Genomic DNA, 25,319 nt, shown 5'->3' with positions numbered 1-25,319 from the left:
TGTGTTTTGTTTTTTTTGTGTTTTTTGTATCTTTTTACTTTATCCGAAATATATGGAATATATTCATCATCATATTTAATTGAATGTTTTTTACTTAAGCTTTTTCTTGGAATATTATGTTTACTACTTTCAGATTCATATTCGTGTATGTCATTTTGTCCTTCTTTTTCTTCTTTTATAATTTTATCCTTAACATTTTTGTCTTTCACATTTTTATCTTTCACATTTTTATCCTTAACATTTTTATCCTTAACATTTTTATCTTTCACATTTTTATCCTTAACATTTTTATCTTTCACATTTTTATCCTTAACATTTTTATCTTTACCATATTTATCTTTATTTTGTTCGTCCTTAATATGACGTTCTTTTTTTTTTTTTTTTTTCTTTTTTTTCTTTTTGTTTATTTCTTCCTTTTCATCTTCATCATCATCATCTTCTTCTTCTTCAATATCGTCATTTTCTTCATATTCATCTTTTTCTTCCTCTTTTTCCTCTTCTTCTTCCTCTTCCTCTTCTTCTTCTTCCTGTTCTTCTTCCTCTTCTTTTGTTTTGTTCATATAGTTTACCATATCATAGGTATCTTCATACTGATGATAATCTATAGCATAAATATTTTTATTCTTTACATTATAATATTCCTCATATTCATTTGTTGTATATTTATTTTTTGAAGAGTTGAACATATGTGGTAATACTTCTCCATTCATTTCCATTTCTGTATAAAGTTTATCATATTGTTTTTTTAATTTTTCATAATCATGTTTTATCATATATGCAATTTGATTATTAATACATATTTTTTCCCTCAATAATGCCATACACTGCTCTCTATCATTTATTATTTCGTTTAAATATTTATTCATTTCTTCGTCATTAAATAAAAAATCTATATCTTTTTCATCCTCTTTTAATATATTTTGTTTTATATCATTATTATTAAAAACGGGATTCACCGTAGGATGTTCTTTTGTTTCATTTTTTTCATTTTTTTCATTTTCTTCATTTTTTTCATTTTCTTCATTTTTTTCATTTTTTTCATTTTCTTCATTTTTTTCATTTTCTTCATTTTTTTCATTTTCTTCATTTTTTTCATTTTTTTCATTTTCTTCATTTTTTTCATTTTGTTTCTTTTCTTGTTCTTTCCTACTTTCTTCTTCTCCCTCCGAAATAATATTATTTTTAAAATTCACATTGTTATATAAACCATCGTTCGAATTTTCTTCCGTATGATTAAAATTAGCATGTTCATCCATTTTATCGTTATCGTGTGAAATGGTACTATTTTTTTTTTTATATTTATTCTCTTTTCCATGATGATTATCAGCATTATCAACATTATTATTATCATCATCATCAATATTATTATCATCAATATAGTTATTATCATCAATATTATTATTATCATCAATATTATTGTTATCATCACAATTCCCATTTTCTTTTATATCTATACAATCTTGTTTTATTTTTATTTTTATTTTTTTTTCATCACTTTGTACATATCCCTCACTTTTTATATTTTCAATATTATTTGCTTCCTCTTCTTTAATAAATTCATTTGACATATCCATATTATTATTTTCCTTATCTACATTTTTTCTTTCGTCCCCTTCATTATTCAAATGATTATCATGATTTATACAAAGATCGCTTTTTTTTTTCTTTTTCATCTTTTTCAACACATTTTCTATAGATATATCATGTTTTTTTTCATTGTTATCCTCATTATGTGAATCATGAGAATCTGTATTTGAATTTTCATAATTATGTTTTATATGATTTTCTAATTTGTTTTTGTGAGCATAATACAACTTTTCTAAATATACCTCTTCTTTCCTTTCAATTCCTATATTTATTTTATGTTCCTTTTTATCTAGCTCTTTCATAAGAAAAAGCAATCTGTGTAAATACCCTGTTAAATGATAGACATTGTCCATAAACACTTGAGCAGAGTCCGACATTTTTTCTTTTTTATAAATTTTGTTTCTTTATCTAAATACTTACATTATACATATGTTCACGTAAAATTTTTATGTGTTCATATTATTATATAAGTTTCTTTTCTTACTTTTTATTAATTGTTATTATATAAACCTACAACCTTTTTATATACATACATACATACATACATATATATATATATATATATATATATATATATATAATTTTTCCTTTTCTATTACTCAAACACATATGTGCCGTATTACTTCACTTATAATTTCCTCTTCTACTTTTATCTTATAATATATATTTCTTAAAAAAAAAGAAAAAAATATAAGAGCGAGAGAGGCATACAGCTCTTACTTCTTAATCATATTCATATAACAAAATAAAGTAGTGTAAAAAAAATATATATATTAATAAAATAAATCTTCCAAAAAATTAAAAAATAAAATAAATATAAACATAAATATAAATAAATAAATAAATAAATATATATATATATATATATATAACTTTACAGGTTAAAAAAGGAAAAATACATAATATACGATATATATATTAAACACATATAATATAATAATGACGTTAATATATTAATTCATTATTTAAATACATCTTAATACATAATAGTTTAAGACAATGGTAAAAAAAATAAATTAAAATAATAATAATAATAATACAATTATCATAATAGTATATTTGGTTGTTAACAAATATATACATATATTTGTACTTCTTGTTATAAGAATATTTCAGATATTAATAAATAATATTTAAAAGGATGTATACAGTAAGTATATATATATATATATATATATATATTTTATTTTTACAAAATATGAAAAATGATTAAATATATTAATATATATAAATAAATATTATAATAGATATAAAAATGTATAATTAAATAAGTATATAATATTATTATACTTTATATAAAAAGATTCCTTATTTAAAAGGGGGGAAATAAAAAAAAAAAAAAAAAAAAAAAAAAAAAAAAAAATGTAATATATAATATATATATTTATATATATATAATATAGTTCTCTTCAAATAATTATTAAATAAAAAATATGATCTTTTAATTATTTTTCATTATATATTTATTTTATATATATATTATTATATATAATTCAAAAAATCATATATAAATACCTTATAAATATATTATAATATTATAGTATAAACAAAAGAAGGGGTAATTAAACTATTATAATAAATTATTATTATATATAGAGTTTTAATGTAATAGTACTTTAATTATTATATATATATATATATATATATATTATATGTTATAATAAATATATCATAAATTCTGAAGAATTGTTATGTATTTTTTATATCAATAAATAATATATGGTGATTGGTATATATATATATATATATATATATATATATATATATGTTATTATATATATATAATATGTACATATATATATAATTATATATTGTTTTATTAATTATATTTTAATATTATATGTATAATATTTATTATATATACATTTTATTTGGTTATTAGCAAAGAAAAGTTTAAGATAACTATATCATTGAAATTTATAGTAAGTGCTGGAATTTTTACATAATGTTATATATTATAGAAATATAAAATTGAATAAAAATTCATATATTTTTATTTTATTATTTACAAAATTGTTAAGATGGTTTATAAATATTATATTAATATATATATATATATATATATATATATATATATATATATAATATTAATTTATATGTTTTCATTAATATTATTTTTTTCTCATATTTTTCAAATTATAAAAATAAATAATTTATATATGTATATAAAAAATTATTATTGTTTTATATCTTTTATGAATTAATTCTTATAAATATATTTTTTTTAAGTTTAATGTTAAACCAAAAGTAGTTATAAAAATATAGTAATTTCGAATATAATTTGCCAATTGGAAAAGAAAAAAAAAAAAAAAAAATATATATATTTATATATATATATATATATATATATATATAATATATTTACATATATAATGGTAATATTCTATTTAAGTTTAGAAAATTAGAAAAAAAAAAAAAAAAGTTTGTTCTTTCTGTATAAAATGAAAACAGTACGGGAAAAGATAAATATTTGTTTTTATTATTTTATTTTATGTTATATTGTGTTTTTCTTATTAGTAATATTTTTTTTTTAATATTAAAAAAGATGGAGTTAATAAGAATATATAAATGCTATAAAAAAAAAATATGAATAGCTACCTTTGTATTTAAACTTGTATATGTATATATATATATATATATATTATTATTATTATTATTAAAGTTATATACATATTTTTTTTTTCTTAAGTATTAAAAAAAAGAATAAGGCATACATTTAAAATATAAATTATTATATGTACATATAGTATGTGTTTTATTTAATTATAAATTTTCCAGTATTTATCTCAAACTGAATATATATTTCCTTTCATACGTTGTTTATTACTAATAATGATATATTAAAAAAAAATGTACACATATATATATATATATATATATATATATATATATTTATATATTTATTTATATTTCCATAAAGGTCCAAAAGGAAAAGTCTGTTAAAGTATTTATATATGTGAAAAAAGAAAGCTATATAATTGGCTAGCTAATTTTTTTTTTTTTTTTTTTTTTTTTTTTTCTTTTACATATCTTGTTAATAGAAAAGAAAAAAATTCAAACCATACTTACAAATTAAAACTCTTATGTTATTTGTTTAATTCTGAAATTTATTTCTTATAAAATATATACTAATATAAAAAAAAAAAAAAAGAATGGATAAATAAAAAATCACATAAAAAACAAAAGACAAATTATCTTCTTTTTAAAAAAAGAAATTAAAAAAAAGACAAAAAAAAAAAAAAAAAAAATTTTGGCTATACGAAATAAAAAATAAATGTGTATAATAATATGTAACACTGGGTTTATTATCTAATCCTATTATTTAAATATTTCATATTTTTTAAACATAGATGGAAAATAAAAAAAAATAGAGAAAGGACGAAAAACGAACAGAAAAAAAAAAAAAAAAAAAAAAAAAGGAAAATATATATATATATATATATACATATATGTGTGTATATATTCTTATATATATACTATACAATGCGTATTTATATCGATTCCGTTAATTTTTGTGATACTGTCTTAAGGTTTAAGGTTGATTTATTTTCTGGATTAGTTATTTGTAATAAGATATTTAAATCGCTCTCAGTCAATCTGGTATCTAAAGCTTTCATAATCTAAGAAAAAAAATATAAAAATAAATAAATAAATATAAATAAATATATATATATATATATATATATATATCAGATTTGATAAAAATTATGTTACCCCAAGGAAGTTATCAATTTTAATTTGAACATTTGTATTTTGCTCATTCACATTATTAATATGTTTAAATGGTTGTTCATAGTTGTAGTGTTTCTTAGCAAAGTTTAACCAGTAATCCATGTTAATATCCTATGAAAAAGAAATTGCGGAAATTATAAATATGTGTAATTTATAAGCATGGTTTTTGTGTAATGTAGAAAAGATATGCATGAATCCTTATATAAAACAATTCACATTTATTTATTCATTTATTTATTCATATATTTATTTATTCATTTATTTATTCATTTATTTATTTTCTTCTTACGTTTGGTAAGGCTGCCTTTTCATCATTTGTTAAGATAATTCCAAATGAATTCATTAATTCAAAAAATTTATACATCTCAATATGGTCACTGCATGAGCTGAAGAGAATAAAAGCTTCTCTAAATTTTTCTTCCATATCAGATGCCATTTTAATTCTGAAATTTTTTTTAAATAAAATATGTAGAAATTGAAATAAGTGTAAAAATAAATAGTACTGTAAAAATAAACAGTAGTATAAAAATTAAAGTAATGTAAAAATAAATAGTAGTGATAAAAAATTATTTTATTTTTTGTAAATTTGGATAAGGGTTAAAATATATATATATATATATATATATATTATATGTATATATTATATCTACATAATATATATTTTTACTTTTTTAAAGGATGTTATTAACAAATTTATGTGCACTGAGGACAAATATATAATGATTAATTTTTTTTTTTTTTTAAGTACTACGTCAAATTTTTTGGGTTTTTTTTTTTTTTTTATTTTTATGTAGATATTAATTGTTATTTAAAAAAGGTATGATAATATATGGAGGACTGTTTATATACATATATATAAATAATATATATTATATATTTTAACTTTATGATGTTTTTATTTGTTTTTTTTTTTTTACACATATATATATATATATATATATATATATATATATTTATATATTTATATATGCCCTTATAAAAATTTAACCATCTTGTAAAAAAAAAAAAAAATTTAACCAAAATGTTGAAAAAAAAATATGCATGTGTGTAATTAGCTTCCTCAGAACTATTTTTTTTTTTTTTTTTTTTTTATCAAGATCGTCAATAATTTTATAAAAAACAAATAAAGAAAAAAAAAAAGAAGGAAAGAAAGAAATAAAGAAAATTATTTATACATATTTTAAACCTTATAAAATTTTGTACAATATATGAAAATGAATTTTATTATATAAAAAATATATATTTATATATATATATATATATATATATATATAATATTAAGTATATAATTATATGACCCACTTTTAAAATTTTTTTTTCCAAGTTTGAACATGCTATATTTATGGAAAAAAATAAAAAAAGAAATTTATATTTTTATAATTTACGTAAAAGTTTTATATTATATCATTTTTCCCTATTTTAATTTTTTTTTGGTAAATGCAAAAAATTTTAATTCGTTTATATAAAATTTACCTTATATTATTATCCTTAAAGTTTTATCGATTTTTATTTTATAGAAAATATAGCATATGGAAAAATGAAAATATATTTAAGAAGTATAAATTGAATGGTTGGGAAACTTATCAAATATACATATATGTTTATATATATATATATATATATATATATATATATATATATACATATATGTATGTATTTTAATTAAGGTTGATTTTATTTTATAAAGTAATGAAAGAAAAATATTAAAAATAAAAAATAAGATGTAATCCAAACAGTTCATCATAAATAATATTATGTGTATATTGTCCTGTTTTAAAAAATATATTATCTTTTTTGAAAAAAAATAAAGGTTATATTATATAATGTGGATTGGTTCCTTCTTTCTTATTTTCTTTTTTTTTTTTTTTTTTTTTTTATTTAAAAAAAAAAAAAAAATTTTCATGTGCATATTTATAAAAATTATAATAAAACATTATTTTATACATATATTCCATAACCTAGGGCACTACTAATACCTTTCAGTTTATAATATATATAAAAAAAGAAATAGGAAAAATTAAAATATAAAATGTAAAATGTAAAATATATAAATAAAAAAAAAAAAAAATTATAATTAACATAAAAATATATAAAGAATAAAAAAATAAAAGAATAAAGATATTATTTAAATATGTAGGCTTTTCATCCATCACGGTATATACAAATAATTTCTTCTTTGTATAATATATTTAAAAAAAAAAAAAAAAAAAAAAAATTATTATAATAATAAAATAAAAACCCTTATGAATATAAATATATTAAAAAAAAATAATACATTAAAAAAAAAAAAAAAAAAAAATGATGCGTTATTTTATATGGTACTTTTTTTTTTTTTTTTTTTTTTGTGATAATAAAAGTATGAATAAGAAAAAGGCAATATTTCTGTTTGATGTAGATGGGACCCTTACAATTTCAAGAAAAGTACAAAAATAATATATACTATATATATATATATATATGTATATATATATGTACATATGTGAATATTATAATAGTAAATGTTTTCGAACTTGTAGCATTATATTATATAATAATAGAATATATTTTTAATAGTATAAATATATATATATATATATATATATATATATATAAATACACTTATATGTGAATATTTTCACTCGTATAATGTTCACATTTAAACAAATTATACATATATATATATATATATATATATTTATTTATTTTTTTTTCTCCATACCAGACAATTGAACAAAATGTTGTTGATACTTTGTTAGAACTTAAATCAAAGAAAGGGTTTGTATTAGGAATAGTTGGTGGTTCCGATTATAAAAAAATAAGGGAACAAATTAAATGTAACAAGGAAAAAAAAAAAAAAAAAAAAAAAAGAAAATATATATAAATACGTACACATATATATATATTTATTTATTTATTGTTTTATTTTTTTTTTTTAAAGACCCAGAAATATTCGATTATATATTTTCTGAAAACGGAGTTGTTGCACATAAAAATGATGAAGAGTATTTTGCAGAGGTAATATGAAAAATTTTTCCCATTTTTATTTCTTCATTTTTTAATGTTTCTGTGAAATTAATAAATATATATATATATATATATAAATATATATTATATATATATTTTATATAATAAGTATATAGTAGCATATTTTAATTTTAATTTTAATTATTCTTTCTTTTATTTATATATATATATAGAGTATAGTCAACTTTTTGGGAGAAGACCGATTAAAAAAATTGATAAATTATAGTTTAAAATATATTGCCAACTTGGATATACCAAAGAAAAGGTTTCCATTAAAATGCACAAATAAAAAAAATAAAACAATAAATAAACAATAAATAAATAAATATACATATATATATACTTGCATATATTTGTACCTTTTTAGAGGAACCTTTATAGAGTTAAGGAACGGAATAATTAATATAAGCCCCATCGGTAGAAATTGTAGTCAAGAAGAAAGAGATGAATTCTTTCGTTATAATTTAAAAAATAATACTATTGAAAAATTTCGTGATAATTTATCCAAAGAGTAAACAGAAAATATAACTATATATATATATATATATATATATATATATATATATATATAATAAAATAAATAATAAAAAATTCGTAGTATTTTAGACATGATAAATGATCAATAAATAAATATATCTATATATATATATAATTTATATCTTTTCTATTTTAATTTCGAAAGGTTTGAAGATTTTGATTTAAATTTTTCCATGGGGGGACAAATATCCATAGATTGTTTTCCAAAAGTAATACCAAAAAAATAATTAAAAAGAAAAAAAAATAAAATATATATACATATATACATATATATAATATGTATATTCTTTTATCTTTCTGTATATGAGTAAAAAATAAATTTGTAAATTTAAAAATTTAGGGATGGGATAAAACCTTTTGTTTAAAACATTTAGAAAATAAATTTGACGAAATTTACTTTTTTGGTGATCGCACAGATAAGGTATATCAAATAAAATAAAATAAAATATATGTATATATTTATTTATTCATTTACTTAGGTATATATTTTGTGTCTATATTTCATATGTAATAATTTATTTTGTTTTTTCGTTTCTTGTCATTATAAAATATATTTTTACTTTATTGAAGGGGGGAAATGATTACGAACTTTTCTGTGACAAAAGAGTAAAAGGATATAAAGTTAAAAATCCAAACGACACCGTTAAAATTTTAAGAGAGAATTTCTTGTAAAATGGTTATTTTTTCATTTCCTTTCTTTTTTTTTTTTTTTGTGTGTCTGTGTTACTAATATTTTATATTGAATATATATATTCAGAATATATATATAATTTTAAACAAAATTGGGAACAATATATATATATATATATGTATAAGATGATGAAATAAAAAATAACAGTTTATATTTTACAAAAATATATAATCTTCCTAACTTAACAACAAAACCATTTTTTGTTCAATGAATAAATATAATTTTTTCAAAAGTATTATTTTAATAAAAATGACCTTATTTGGGCTGTATTTGATAAGAACATGAAGGCATTACTTCTTTTTTTTTATTTATTAAATCAAATTGGTAATATATATATTTATATATATATATATATATTATTTTAATATTTTTTTCCTTGTTGTTTTCATGTTATTTTTTGTGGTATATAAAAATTCCTTCTATAATTTTCATTTGTAAAATTAATTTTATGAAATATAATTTTTTTTTAAATATAAATTAATTATATAATTTATTTATTATTATTTTATTATATATATATATATATATATATATATATGTATGTATATATTTGTTTTGTTTTGTGGAACCTAATTCTTCGTCAACTAAAATATAACGAACTGAACATATTATTTTCCATATGTAAAAAAAAAAAAAAAAAAATAACTTTTTATTAAAAATATATCATTTTAATATGAATATACATTTATAATATATTTATGTATGTGTGCGTTTGATGATATTATGTTTTTTTATTTTTTTTTATTTTATTTTATTTTTTTTTTATCATAATATTATATTTTTTTTCTATATTTATAGAAGTATTATATATATAAAAAAAAAAAAAAAAAAAAATTCATATTGTACTTTTAAATTAAAGAAAAGATATTATTGAGGCATTACTTAAATGGTAATAATATATTTACCCATTTTTTTATTTAATTTTTTTTTTTTTTTTTTTTTTTTTTTTTGTGCAAAATTCGGTATGTTATATAATATATAAATATTTATATATATAAATATAATATTTATTCATTTATTTATTTATTATTGTATATATAATGATCTATAAAATATTTCTTTTATAAAATATTATTTTACATCAAAAAAAAAAAAAAAAAAAAAAAATTCCAGAGGTTAAAAAAGCTGAATGGTTTAAAAAAGATATTTTTTTTTTTTTTTTTTTTTTTTTTTCAAGTTCCGTTGTTTATTATTATTATTATTATTATTTATTTATTTAAGAAATATAAACTAGATATAAAATGGGAGCAGGACAAACGAAGGAAATTATGGGTGGTAATCATAATTAGAATAAGATAAATATATACTTGTAATACTTTTTTGAAATAAATAAATATATATATATATATATTTATATATATGTTTATACATATGTATAATACATATTGCTTATATATCATGTTGCTTTCTTACCTTTTTATAGGATATAGAATTCTTAGGATATCAGAAAATAGCCCTTGTTCCAATGTTGGTTTAGAAATATTTTTCGACTACATAATTCAAATAGACGATTTGAAATTATTAGATTCTTCTAAAAGGACCTATGACAATTTTATTGAAAAAATAAAACTGCATGAAAATAAAGAATTAACTCTAGATATTTATAATTGTAGATATGATAAAATAAAGAAGGTTAAAGTAATTCCAGGAAAATGGGAGGGGAATGGATTATTAGGAATTCATATAAGTTATGAATTTTTAAATGCTTTAAATGAGGGTGTAAGAATATTAGAAATTTTGGAAAATTCTCCTGCATATCAAAGTCAATTAATAGAATACGAAGATTTTATTATTGGATATGATAAAGGTATTTTTAGAAATCAAGATGAATTCATGAGTTATATAAATATGAATAATATAATAAAAGAAAATTCTCATGATAAAAAAGTCCTATTTAACACTATTCTATATGTTTATAATTATAAACATGAAAATATCAGAAAAGTGCAAATTCAACTTAATGATTCATGGGGTGGAAAAGGATTACTTGGTTGTAATGTTGCTACAGGTTATCTACATAAAATTCCACCTTGTCAAATTAAAGATAAAGAAGAAAAGGAAAATATAAATTTAAAAGAGTCATTCTCATCATCTCATATTAAAAATAATGAAAGTGAATCTAACAATTATAAAAAGGAACATATGGATATTACAAAAGTAAACGATTTAGAAATTGTTTTATTAAATGACAGTGTTGGAAAAAATACAAATAATATAAATAATACCGAATCAAATGAAAAGAATTCAACAAATATAATACCTCTATGGAAAAATGAAGCTGAAAAATCAGGACGTGAAGATAAAAATTATATAAATTCACAGGATGTGGAACTAAACCATGATAATAATATAAAATATATGAAAAATGATAGTAATAGTAATAGTCATAGTAGTAATGGTAGTAGTAAAACCCTTGAAGTAGATATGGATAACAATGCAGAAACCATTAATTATGATGATAAATTTTCGTATGAACTAAAATCCACATTAGATGATCAACCAGAAGAAGATATGCATGAAATAAAAAAAGAAAACTTCCAAAATGAACAGGTAATATTGGAAGATATAAAAAGAGAAGAACCAAATAATAGCCAAGAAATAAAAAATGAAATAGATACTTATAATTTTAAAAATGAAGATATAAAAGATGAAATACATATAATAAAACCCGAACCAATAAATACAGACAATGATAAAACTAGTAGACTGGTAGAAAGCTATTCTGATTATGTAAAAAAGATGACAATATATAGTAAAGAAATGAATGAGATATATGAAAGCATGAACAAAAATAGTGAAATTCTAAATAGTATAAAAATGAATGCAACATTTAATTATGTAAATGACAATAATAATAATAATAATAATAATGTATTAAATGTAGATAAACGTGTTAATACTGAGGAATATAAAAATGTAGATTCTCAAGAAATACCTATTCTTATAAATCCATATGAAAATACAACAATTTTAAATAGCTCTAAAATGGATAATATAACAAAAGGAACTTATATTAATAATAAAAATGATGATATTTATTCAAATGAAAATGTTCAACATTTTCATGAACCCTCATTTAATTATGTTCACGATGTAAGAAAGAACATATAGAAAACAAAGAACTTTTGATATATGGTATATTACATATATATGTAAAATGTATACATAGGAACATATAAATAAATAAATAAATATATATATATATATATATTATATTTGTTTTATGTTATCTCTCATTTGTCTCATAATATGAAATTTGAGTTATGTAGATATTTGCCTCCTTAAATTTTTTATTTGTTTATATAATGAATAAATAAATTAATATATATATATATTTAAATAATAACCACATAAACGTTTTATTTTTAATAATATATACACTGATTTTCTTTTGGTGCTATTATATATATATATATATATAATAATTTTTATATTTTATATTTTTTGTTCTTTAATTTTTTTTTATTTTTTTTATTTTTTTATTTTTTTTTTTAATTAGTTATAAATAATTAAACAATTTTTACAAAAAAAAAAAAAAAAAAAAATACACATTAAAAATTAACAAATTTATTCAGTATAAAACAAAAACAATACGAAATAAATATATTGAACAAAAAAAAAATATATATCTATATATATAATAAATGATTTAATATATATTTTTTCATAAATAAAATGATTAAAGCCCAACAAATGTTTGTAAAACAATTGAAAATTATAAGCATATATAAACTATAAAAAATGTTTGTTAATATCTTCCAGCTCTTCTTGGAGGTAATCATCGTTCCACCTTTCAAACTAAAAAAGGAAAAAGGGTTAACAGAGATAGTGAGTAGATTCACCATGTCTTATAAGGAAAAATATATAGAGACAAGCAAAAAAATAAAAATAAAAATAAAATAAAATGGATAAAAAAAAACAATTCTAATATGTACACACATACACATACATACATATATAAATATATTCTTATATTTTGTGGGATTTGTTTTGTTTACCTGCTTAGAAAAGAAAAGTTTGTCGTGACTTGTATTACCTTCAGCATTGTAGTGCTGATTATATTTTTCTAAAACACTCAAACTTGAATAACTTATATCGGGTCTGTCATATATATTGTATTCATAAGAATTTTTATAAAAGAGGAAATAATAAATAATATCTTTTTTAATTTGAAATATATTATTATTTAAATATGTTGATGAGAAGGCATGGTTGGTATCTTTTACTAAATAGGATGTTATACCATTTAGAATATCAGGACATGATATAAAATTTAATAATGTATTAGTTTCAATATTTAATGATTTAATAAATAATTCTTTATCAATAGTATATTTTAATTCATTCATACTTATTTGTTCTTTTGTTGTTGGTACTTTATAACTATTTTTTATCATTTCATTCCATAAACGTTTATTTACTTGAGCTTTTTTTAATAATTCCATTTTATAATTTCTTAAAATATTTAATATTTCAAATGTCAAATGAGTAGCTAATGGTGGAAGGGTAATAATTTTTTGATACGTTTCATCAGCCCATTTTTTTATGTTTTGATCTGAACTATTTCTTGATTGATCCAAACATTTTAATATAGTTAACAAATTGTTATGTTTAAAATGTTCATGTATGACTTGTTCATAATTTTTTAAGGTATATTTTTCAGGTATTTTTAAAAAATGCTCCTCTAATAAAATATGTGCATCTTGTTCTGAAACTTCTAATTGACTCTCAGAACTTATCTCCATTAATTCCAAACTTTCATCAGATATCCATCTTTTAGTTAATCCACACCAAACCAAATCTGATGATTGAATTACCTGACCTGTTAAGGCGAAATAAAATCCTAAGTTAGCTCTTAAATTAGCTAGTATAAAAGATATTCCTCCATAAGGTAAGAATGAATAATTTAAATTATTATATGTATATGAAGAATGATTGAATGAAGCACTATTATTAGCTAGAAAAGACAAGAATCCTGCAGATCCTTTTATTTTTCCGTTACAATATGATATAATTGGTTTTTTATAAGAAAATATAAGATATGCTAAATCATTTGTATTTTGTAAAATTTTTTTGAATAAATTTAGATAATGTATATCTTTACTTTTTTGATATAATTCTAAAATTTTTAATAAATCATATAAATTATAACTATAATTAAATATATTATTATATAAGGATGTTAAAAAAATAAACCTTTTAGTATAATTAACTTCACTATCACATAATTTTTTATATAATTTATTAATCATTTTTATATTCATATATTTACTATTAATTATAATAGTATCCATTCCTATATTATTACGATTATATACATATTCATCTAATTTTCCAGAATTTAAATAATTTATTTTAGGTAAGGATTCATTATGTATATCTTGTGGGTTTAAATATATATCATCATCTTTAAAAATACTGGTTCTTACAGACCTTTTTATTACATATCCATTCTTACATTTGGAAAGTTGAATCATATCATAAATTTTGTTATGTTTCCTTAAATATTTTAACTTAAACAACATTTTTTGGGGTTTTCTTTAATGTTATTTCTTCAAGAAATGAACATATATTCAGAAGCAAATAAAAATGATATATAATGTGAAAAAAGAAAAAAAAAAAAAAAGAAAGAAAAAAAAAAAAGGAATTAAATTAAATGTAAATGTGTATGCTTTATCTATTTTTTGGTTCTCATTGTGAAATAATTTCTATTAAATATATATTCTTATGATATTAAAAAAAAATTTTTAATTTTTTTTTCTTTTTATACAAGTAAATAGTATATTGATGAAAATAAAATAAATAAGGAAAAATTATATAAATATTATATATATATATATATATATATATATATACAGATACATATACTTATCTATTTTTATTTTTCATGTATTAGTATTTATATTTTTATGAATGAAGGGAATAATGGGACAATAAATCGTTTATTTCTTTTTATAGGAAAGAAAAGAAAAAAATAATAATAAAAGGGAAATGTGTATATTTGCTGTGGAATATGTAGTGAATAGTATTTTGACAAGGTAGAGAAAATATATGATGATATGTAATATTTTTGTTTTTAAAACGTCAAGATTTTCTTTTATTATTTTTCTGAAATGTTAAGGATTATTTTTTCTTACCTTATAGAATTAAATGAAACCGAGGAACTAACCAAAATGGGTATCATTTTTACATATGGATAAAAAGAAAAAATGAAATATTATGTATATATATATATATATATATATATATATATATATATAATATGAACAAAGGATAGGAATATTAGATGAGGTACATATATTTTACTTTTTTTCAGCATTCAGGATGAATTACCAAAAATAAAAATAAAATATAATTTTTATTGGATGAAAATACAAAAAAAAAAAAAAAAAATGAGTGAAAAAAAAGGAAAAGGCAACAACTATTTTATAGGAAAATAAATAGTAATTAAAGAAAATTTATGAATTAGTATGAGTATAAATGAACAATATATAAATATAAATATATAAATATATAAATATATAAATATATATATATATATATATATATATATATATATATATATATATTTTTATTTGTTACGCATGCATAAAAGTGCATACTGTTCTTTATTGTAAAATGTTACATATTTGTGGTTACAAAAAGAAAGTGTCATAAAACCGTTTGTACATATTAATAGACACCTAAGAATTGCATTACATTATATATACATACATACATATATATGTATGTATATATATATATATATATATATATATATATATATATATATGTGATTATATTTAAGTTCCCATTTGGATTATTTTTTTGAATATTATTTGTTTGGATGTTAAATGTTAAGTCAAAATATAGACATGAAATGTTTAAAGTACATATATAAATTTTTTTTTTTTTTCTTTTTATTTAAATATTTATAGTAATAAAAGAGTGGTAATCACCATAATTAAAGGGCAGACAAATAAATATAAATAAATTAATAAATAACTAAAAATATATATATATATATATATTATAAATATTACATTTATAAGTTTAGATATTTTATTGTGTCCATTGAACAGTGCAATAAAAACTTTTACATCGAAAAAAATTATATATATATATATATATATAATTTGTGTGTTTTAAAAATGAAAAGAGTATATACGTGTTTGTGTTTTATATGTTTGTTTTTTTTATGTATATTAAAAGGTGTGTATAATGTGAAGACACAAAAAAATGAAGGAATTATTATTGACAAGGAGGGTAAAGAAAATGATAATGGAAACAGTGATAGGAACACACCAAATAATAACAATAGATTAAATAGAATGACATTGAATAAAGAAATGTATGAAAAACATAATAAAATGAATAATGAAGAAGATAATAATAAAAACATAAATTATGATTTAAGTAATTTAAAAGATGGAATGAAAAAAAAACATTTTGGTAGTAATAGTAGTGAAGACAAAACGAATAAAAAAAGTTCCATAAATAGTGTATTAGAAAAATATCAACATACGAAACATGAAGAAAAAAATTTACAAAATTTAAATAAGAATATGATGACTCATGAAAATGATGATAGTATGAAATCTATTTTTATATCTGAAGAATCTTTTGAAAGTGCTAAGAATGTATGTCAATTTATTGTAATGCAAAATGATTATTTTAAAAATTTTTGTAATATTACATCTTTAGTATATGATATAGAAAAACTTAAAAAAAATAATCATAAAATTTATGAAGAAATACTAAGTAATTCATATGAAAATAATAACGGTTCAAAATTCAAATTACTTAAAGAAATTAACCATACTAAAGTTTTTAAAGAAATGGATAATACCAATCCAAAATTCTCTATCTTATTTTTATATGATAAATTTTGTTATGGAGGTATTCCATTAGCTTGCTCAAATTTGATGAAATATGATAATGTCTTTGATATTAATGAGCAAAGTGAAACTACTAATAAACCAGATGATAATGTAAATATGGAAGAAATGGAAAATTATATTATTAATCAAACAGGTATGGAAAATGGATTCGAAGAGAACGTTTCCGATTTAACACAAGAATGAATAAATATAAATAAATAAATGAATATATTATAACAAATATGTGCAGGATGTTAGTATCAATTATAATTCATCCTCATCATATAAATATATGGAATAAAAAATATATTACTTGTATATATATATATATATATATATATATAAATTATTCCTTATTTCAATTAATCCACAATTTTGAACATTTTATAATTTTTTTGTTTTCCCTTTTGTGCATATTTTATTTTTCATCATTTTTAATATTTTAAAAACATATAAATAAACAAACATTAGAAATACGATAAAAAAAAAAAAAAAAAAAAAAAAAAAAAAAATTATAATAAGAATAAAATTCAATTCATAAATACTTCAATATTGGACAGATCAATATATACCTACGAATACACATTATTTTTATAAAAATATTTTATTTCTATTTCTTTTACGTAACCATTAAAAGGAATAAAAAAAAAAAAAAATCGACACTTTTAAATGTATTATAAAGATGTATTTATTCACACATCTCATATAATGAAGATAGAGGTATTTTTATATATAATACTTGTTAATAATATTTAAAAGATATATTTAAGTTATTATACTTTTACATAATTATAATAAATAAATAAATAAATATATATATATATATATATATATATATGTTTAAATTTATAGTGTTACATGAAGAAAATATCTTATTTTGCCCTTTGGCAAAAATTCAAAAAGCATAAAAATAAATAATAATACATGGTTATATATTGATAATATATTCATATATGGAAACATTTATGCCATCAACATTTTTTAGTGAAAATTATATGTAATGGGTGAAAAGAATGTGGCACAAAAAAAAAAAAATAAAATAAATAATAAAATATATAAATAAATAAATAAATATAAAAATTTATAGACATATATTTATATACATATGTATAATACAACCACCTATATAATATTATGCATAGTTCTTTTATAAAAATTGTCATTGAAAATTTTTTTTTTTTTTTTTTTTTTTTCATATATTAATTCGCCCATTCATTACATTTTCCTTTTCACCAATCCATTCTTAATGAGGTGACTTGTTCCTGTAAGTTAGCTATATCTTTTTTAATTTTTGCTCGTCTATAAAATATAGGACAATCCCTATTCATACATATAACATCCACATGCAGATTTCCTTGACATCGTTGGCATTCTGTCCATAACTGAAAGAATTCATTTTGTTTGTTTTTAAAATCTTTAATTTTTTGCATGTATATAGAAAATTCTTTATTTTCTTTGCAGTGGTTACATAGAGGTGGTTTTTTTATGGAACTATTACAACCTATGCATCGAACTGATTTTTTTAAAAATTTGGATAAGGCAGTTTGACTTGATGTTAATATAGTTTTATGTCTTGTATGATCACCTGAAAATAATGAATCTGAATTTTGCATAATAACTTCAAATATTCTTGATAAAGGGCTTTTGATTGCATCTAGATAATGATTATAATCTATAGCTAGATTATTATCTAAAACATATAAAGGATCTTCTGCTCTTTCATATTGTGCTTGTCCTTTAACACCTTTAACAATTATATAACTAACTCGATCTCCAACATTAGGTGCTGTAGCACTGTCTCTTTGTTTTAATTTTTTGGCTAATTCTACATGAGGTAATCTTGTTTCATAATCTGTTTTTCCTAATGATTTGGTCACAACTAATAAGCTCATATCAATATTGTTTGTTAACAATTCTTTTATTTTACTTTTGGTATATTCAATAGCACTATTTAAATTTTTTTCAATTAATAATTTATTTAATACAGTTTCCATCATTTGTTGTATTAATATACAGAAATCTCTTCTTACAGTTTCAATTCCTTTACAATCCATTTTATCATGTTTATTTGGATTAGTATATAACAATCCTGCATATCTTTTTTTATTTAATAATAAATATGGGCAATATACTTTTTCAAATTCTAATTTTATAGGTGATAAAAATTCTTTGCTAATACGTTCTGCCGCGTCTTTTCCTAATGTCATGGCTTCTTCAATATTATTCGTTCCAAATTTTACCATAACAGAATCTGTATCTCCATAGATAACTGTCGAATTATGTTCATATCCATTACTTTTACAATAAAAACTTTCAACTCGCTCTTTCGTTTTTTCAATCATTGATCTACCTAACGTAGTTATAGATACAGCTACTTCTAAGCATGGTAATTGTCCACCTGATGATGCTCCTGTATATCCATATACAGAATTTGCTGAAATTTTAAGAGCTAATTGCCTACCATTAAGCACCATTTTTGTTATATTATTTTTTTCATTTTTAATTAGTAATTTAACTTTTTTTCTAGCTTCTATTAATTCTTCTACAATTAAGGGCAAAATTCCCTTTTTAACATTTTTCTTAACAAATTTTAAATTATTTTTTCCTTGTATTGTTGTTATATCATCATTTTGTAAATCTGAGACTTCATGATTACTTTTTATTAATGTAGAATAACAGAGATTATGTGCAATCATAATGGATGGATATAAGGAAGCAAAATCTAATGTTGATATTGGTTCAATATAATAACCTTTAATAGGTTCTAGTACGGTTGCTCCTTCATATTTTTCATTTGTATTAACTTTCATATATGTACTAGGTATAACATAATTTAGTTCTTTACATTTCCTATATAATTGCGAAGTAACTTTAATTTGTTGTCCACGTGTTAATAAATATACAAAAGGTGTTCCTGTAACTCTAGCCATTTCAACATAATTATAAATAAATAATAATTTATCAATTAATCGTAATGGTAATACTCCATCCTTAATACAATATGTTGCTATCCTTTTTCTAGATTCTGGACTTTCGTTTTGTAAATCATTCATTATACTATAATGTACATCCTCTTTTTGTTCTTTTAAGAATTCAAAAGAAACATAATTTAATGTATATGATTTCAATTTATAATCTCGTTTAATTAAATCATAAACATCAAATTGTATTCTTCCAAAAATATTGATTTCTTTTGTTTCATGCGTACCAAACTGTTTAGATGAGAAACTTGAATCTTTAACAGTACTTGCAACATTTTTTATTCTACCTAAAAATTTCAATTTTTTTAAATTTAAAGCTGTACCTCTATTTAATATATAAGGTAAATCAAAATTTATGATATTATATCCAGTGAGAAAATCAGGATCAATTCTTATAATAAATTCATTCCATGCTTCTAATAAAGTTTTTTCATCATTAAACCATATAACATTTGAACCTGGTATACTAGCGCATTCAAGAAGTGTAAAAATAAATTTTGTACAATTATCAATAGGTTCCCCTTGAAAATATAGAATAGATGAAATTTGAATAATAGGATCATTTTTTGCTTCTGGAAATCCTTTACCGTCTAATTTTATACATTCAATATCAAAGGATAAAATTCTTAACTTAGGTATTTGTTGATATTCATTTTCTAACGTTATTGGTTCTACATGTTCATAACTAATATCTATTTCGAATGTACAATTTGATATTTTCTTATTTTTATTTCTTATATAATAATGACCTTTTTTACAATTTATCCAGGATGAACCTGTAATCTTATGATCAATAATATATCTCAATATAAATGGTAAATTAGCTTCATATACAATACCACCAATTGATTTATTATTTACATGTACAATACCTTCAAAATATTTTTTTAATGAGGGTACCATTTTTGGTAATAATACAGTAATTTTTAAAAAATCTTTTTTCCCATTTTTTTTAAAATACATTAAACTTTCGGTTTTTACAATTTCAATTTTTAATATTTTCTTTTCATATATTTTATATTGGCTATTTAAATTTAAATTTTCATTCATTAACATTTCTAATTTTATTAAATCTTCATTATCAAAATCATCAGGTTTCTCAACATAAAAATAAGGGAAAAAATTATGAACATTTATTAAAACACTACATCCATCTTTTCTTAAACTATATATACGAATAATAGGAACAGACACATAATTTTTATCTTTACTTAATAAAATCCTATATGGCATATATATATCATTTAATATACTATTATTTGAACCACTTTCGTTATATATCATATTTTTAAATATATTTTCTACTGTATAATCCAAATCTATTTGAAACGTTATCAAATCTTCATCATTCTTAAATGTTGCATTTCCTATCTCATCGTATACATTTGGTCTCTCATAATTTTTCAAGAGCTTATCAAATTCTTCTATTACATAATTTTCAGGAACGTCATTATTTTTTTCTTTTTTTAATTTATCATATAGCAACCCGTACGGAATCACATTTGTGAATGGGCAAGTTTTCAGTTCTTCCATTTTGTTATATCGTCATTAATAAGAAGAGGGGGAAAAAAAAATAAAATAAAATAAAATAAAATAAAAGGGATATATATGAAATATATATATATATATATATTTATATTTATATTTATATATCTTATATGTGCTTAATAAATACTTAAAAAGTCTATTGATAAGTATAAATATAACTTTTAATATATATATATACTACAATATAATAAGCAGATAATGCCTTTAAAATATATATATTAAAGGAGAATCCTTTTTAAAGGTATGTTTTTAAAAAGTACTTTGGATAAATATAAAAATCAGTCATATATTACAATATATATATTATATACTTGTTCAAAATGTTATAATTATGATTTATTTTTTATTCTATTTTTATTTATTTTTTTTTTTTTTCTATTAATCTCATCATGACACTTTTAATCAATAAAAAAACAATTATTATAATTCATAAAATAATTAAACAAGAAATGTTTTTATTTCATGAACATGAAAAAGTATCCACACATCGAATGAGAGAAAAAAAAAAAAAAAAAAAGGCGAAAAGAAAAATGAGAAAAAAAATATATATTGTGTGTATTTATCAGGTTCAAAATTTTTAAGTAATATCAAAATGAATATGAAAATTTATATCTTTTTTTTTCTTTTAAAAGTAAAATATTTTTTGAATCATGAATAATTTTTTTTTTTCTCCATATAAACGAAAGAAGTAATGAAAAAAGAAAAAAAAAAAAAATATATATATATATATATTTATATGTATATATAATTATATATATAATATATATATATATATATATTTGCCTTTTTTATTTTTTTAAGAACACTTGTATATAATTAATATAGCATGAACGTTTTGTAAACCTTAATATATTTTATAATAAATATTTGAGAATCAAAAGTGTATAAATGTTTTTTATTTTATATTATTTTTTGCAAATCTTAAAAAAAGAAATAAGTCAATATATATTATATATATAATAAATATATGTAATTATATTATATATATATATATATATATATATATATATATATATATTGTTGTTTCTCTGTCTCATTGTAAAATGTTTACAATATATAAAGCTCATCAATATAAAAAAAAAAAAAAGAATTATAAAATATTAAATATTAGATATTTTTGTTTCTTTTCATATTGAATAAAATCTTAATAATGTCAACATGTAATATATATATATATATATATATATATATATATATATATATATATATGTACATATATTTTAATTAAATGGTGAAAAAAGAAAAATGTTGAAGAAATAAAATAAATAATTATATATAGAAATATTATAGAGAAATATTTATTAGAGGATATCCATTTTGGTATATTTCATTTATAAAGTTTTTCTATACTTTTTGTTTTTATTTTACAATAATTGTCGAAGGTTTACACATAAGGAATGAATTTCTCTCCTGGCTATATAATATATATTTGATAATTTATGTAAAAAGATATATTGATGTTTTCCACCTTTTGTCGTAATAATGAACTATATACTAAATATACACATACACATATATACATTCAAATACATATGTTCTGTATCACTCCCTTTCTCAAAATAAAAATCAGAAAATGAAAATAACATAAATATAGTCCATACAAAAAGAAAATATATATTTATATATAATTAAGGATATAATTATAATGAAATTTTTTTTGATAAGTATAATTTTGTTACAAATGTAATATAATCGTTTAAAATAATATATCATTATTTCCTTTTTTTTTTTTTTTTTTTTTTAATTTGTACGAATCTTTTTATTTTATTTTATTATAATTGTAATTTTTTTAACATTGAAATGTGTGTTATATGAATTATACCTTGGAATTTTTTTTATGATATATATGGTTATGATAAAGGATAAATGAAGAATTTTTTTTTTTTTTTTTTTTTTTTGAGCCAGACAATAAAGAAGTGTACACATATATCAATAAAAAAAAAAAAAAAAAAAAAACATACATATATATATATATAATATATATTATTTTTTCCTGTAATTACACTATAAGAGAAAAAAAAAAAAAAAAAAAAAAAAAACATACATATATATATATATATATTATGTAATAAAAATATTTAATTATATTATTTAAAAAAAATTATTTTATCTTATTTGTACTTGTAATTTCCTTTATAAAGGAAAAATACGAAGGTCTTATATATTTTTCAAATGTATCTAATTATATTTTACTACTTTTGGCTAATTTTTTCTTATTTACATTTTATATTATATATATATTTATTCATATGAAAAAAAAAAAAAAAAAAAAAAAATATCTATGCATGTAATATTATGATATTGCTATGTTTTTCACAAAAAAAAAAAAAAAAAAAAAAAAAAAAACATACTATGAAACATTTATAGAAAAACACATTTTTATATATAAATAATATTTTTATATGTGTCTTGATGAAAAATAAATTAAGTTTAGCATGTATATATTAAAAAAAAAAAAAAAAAAATAGCATACTATATTATATATATATTTCCATTTATCATAAAATTGTGGTCCAATTATTTTATTTTATTTTATTTTATTTTTTGTTGTACATATATATTATATATATATATATATAGAGATTTATATAAATGTAAAAAAATTAAAAAAAAAAAAAAAAAAGTCAATTTATACACTATTGCATATCTTAAATTTATTTAAAAAAAAAAATTAAAATAAAAAAATAAAAAATTTTATTTTCATAACAAACATTTTTTTACCTCGAATTTCATATCACAAAAAAAAAAAAAAATTTATTTTTCGAGTTGTTCTTGAAATATTCCATTTTTATATTTAAGAATAATTTTTTTTCTTTTATCGATTATTATTTTACATAATATTTTCGACAGAATATATATATATATATATATATATATATTTTTTTTTTTTTATATTTAAAAGATACATATATATTTTTATGAAAATTATTTTCCTTACATTCCCAAACACAAAGAAGACGAACAAGAAATATACTTAAATATATATATATATATATATTTAAAAAAACTTTATTTTTATATTATTTTTTTTCTTCTTATCCGATTTCCGACAAAATGAAGGTTTCTAGGCATACCGTTCTTTTAAACATTATCCTAATCGTTAGCTTATTAGGATGTGTTTTAACTCTTAACCTTTTTTCTGCAAATGATGATAAGAGAGCGTTGAAGGATATCGACAGAACATTAGAAAAACTTTTGAGGAAAAAGCAAATCATCATATCTACTGCTGCTGTTGCTTTGGCTATAACCTTAGGTGGTTTATTTGGAAGTTTAGGATATAAGAGCTGGAAAAACAAAAACAAATCAAAAGATAAGGTGAATGATGGATCCGACTCTGAGGAATTAGATAGTTCTAAAGAGGACAAAGACAAAGATGAATAA

The 25,319-nt window shown here is 18.6% G+C and overlaps 8 protein-coding genes across 9 annotated transcripts in view; 4 read left to right on the top strand and 4 right to left on the bottom strand.

Moving 5' to 3' along the window:
- Positions 1 to 1,964, bottom strand: part of PF3D7_1017600 (conserved Plasmodium protein, unknown function) — a gene marked incomplete at both ends in the record, with an annotated part of 2,916 nt that extends 952 nt beyond the window's left edge. The window contains one exon of the mRNA XM_001347420.1: positions 1 to 1,964. This exon is cut by the window's left edge and continues 952 nt beyond it. Within this exon, the coding sequence (XP_001347456.1) occupies positions 1 to 1,964 (1,964 nt within the window).
- A 3,114-nt stretch (positions 1,965 to 5,078) lies between these two features.
- Positions 5,079 to 5,755, bottom strand: PF3D7_1017500 (myosin essential light chain ELC; the record flags this gene model as incomplete). The annotated part of the gene is made up of 3 exons (XM_001347419.1): positions 5,079 to 5,207; positions 5,302 to 5,430; positions 5,609 to 5,755. The coding sequence occupies 3 exons, from the start codon at positions 5,753 to 5,755 to the stop codon at positions 5,079 to 5,081; spliced, it is 405 nt and encodes a 134-aa protein (XP_001347455.1).
- Positions 5,756 to 7,677: 1,922 nt separating this feature from the next.
- PF3D7_1017400 (phosphomannomutase, putative) lies at positions 7,678 to 9,531 on the top strand (the record flags this gene model as incomplete). The annotated part of the gene is made up of 8 exons (XM_001347418.2): positions 7,678 to 7,740; positions 8,021 to 8,132; positions 8,237 to 8,313; positions 8,496 to 8,587; positions 8,690 to 8,833; positions 9,005 to 9,068; positions 9,200 to 9,280; positions 9,430 to 9,531. 8 exons carry the CDS (start codon positions 7,678 to 7,680, stop codon positions 9,529 to 9,531), a joined length of 735 nt encoding a protein of 244 aa, XP_001347454.2.
- A 1,260-nt stretch (positions 9,532 to 10,791) lies between these two features.
- Positions 10,792 to 12,661, top strand: PF3D7_1017300.1 (the record flags this gene model as incomplete). 2 transcript variants are annotated; one of them, XM_002585359.1, is made up of 2 exons in its annotated part: positions 10,792 to 10,825; positions 10,974 to 12,661. In XM_002585359.1, 2 exons carry the CDS (start codon positions 10,792 to 10,794, stop codon positions 12,659 to 12,661), a joined length of 1,722 nt encoding a protein of 573 aa, XP_002585405.1. The 2 variants fall into 2 exon arrangements, with proteins under 2 accessions (XP_002585405.1, XP_001347453.1); XM_001347417.1 differs by lacking the exon at positions 10,792 to 10,825 and having other exon boundaries at positions 10,910 to 12,661.
- Positions 12,662 to 13,282: 621 nt separating this feature from the next.
- Positions 13,283 to 15,075, bottom strand: PF3D7_1017200 (enoyl-CoA hydratase-related protein, putative; the record flags this gene model as incomplete). Its single annotated transcript, XM_001347416.2, has 2 exons — positions 13,283 to 13,348; positions 13,549 to 15,075. 2 exons carry the CDS (start codon positions 15,073 to 15,075, stop codon positions 13,283 to 13,285), a joined length of 1,593 nt encoding a protein of 530 aa, XP_001347452.2.
- A 1,605-nt stretch (positions 15,076 to 16,680) lies between these two features.
- On the top strand, positions 16,681 to 17,613 carry PF3D7_1017100 (rhoptry neck protein 12; the record flags this gene model as incomplete). The annotated part of the gene is made up of 1 exon (XM_001347415.1): positions 16,681 to 17,613. One exon carries the CDS (start codon positions 16,681 to 16,683, stop codon positions 17,611 to 17,613), a length of 933 nt encoding a protein of 310 aa, XP_001347451.1.
- Positions 17,614 to 18,638: 1,025 nt separating this feature from the next.
- On the bottom strand, positions 18,639 to 21,923 carry PF3D7_1017000 (DNA polymerase delta catalytic subunit; the record flags this gene model as incomplete). Its single annotated transcript, XM_001347414.1, has 1 exon — positions 18,639 to 21,923. The coding sequence occupies one exon, from the start codon at positions 21,921 to 21,923 to the stop codon at positions 18,639 to 18,641; it is 3,285 nt and encodes a 1,094-aa protein (XP_001347450.1).
- Positions 21,924 to 24,992: 3,069 nt separating this feature from the next.
- On the top strand, positions 24,993 to 25,319 carry PF3D7_1016900 (early transcribed membrane protein 10.3; the record flags this gene model as incomplete). The annotated part of the gene is made up of 1 exon (XM_001347413.2): positions 24,993 to 25,319. The coding sequence occupies one exon, from the start codon at positions 24,993 to 24,995 to the stop codon at positions 25,317 to 25,319; it is 327 nt and encodes a 108-aa protein (XP_001347449.2).

This window comes from Plasmodium falciparum, assembly GCF_000002765.6.
Source record: "Plasmodium falciparum 3D7 genome assembly, chromosome: 10".
Classification (NCBI taxonomy): domain Eukaryota; phylum Apicomplexa; class Aconoidasida; order Haemosporida; family Plasmodiidae; genus Plasmodium; species Plasmodium falciparum.
This window is presented reverse-complemented; position numbering and strand designations above follow the sequence as displayed.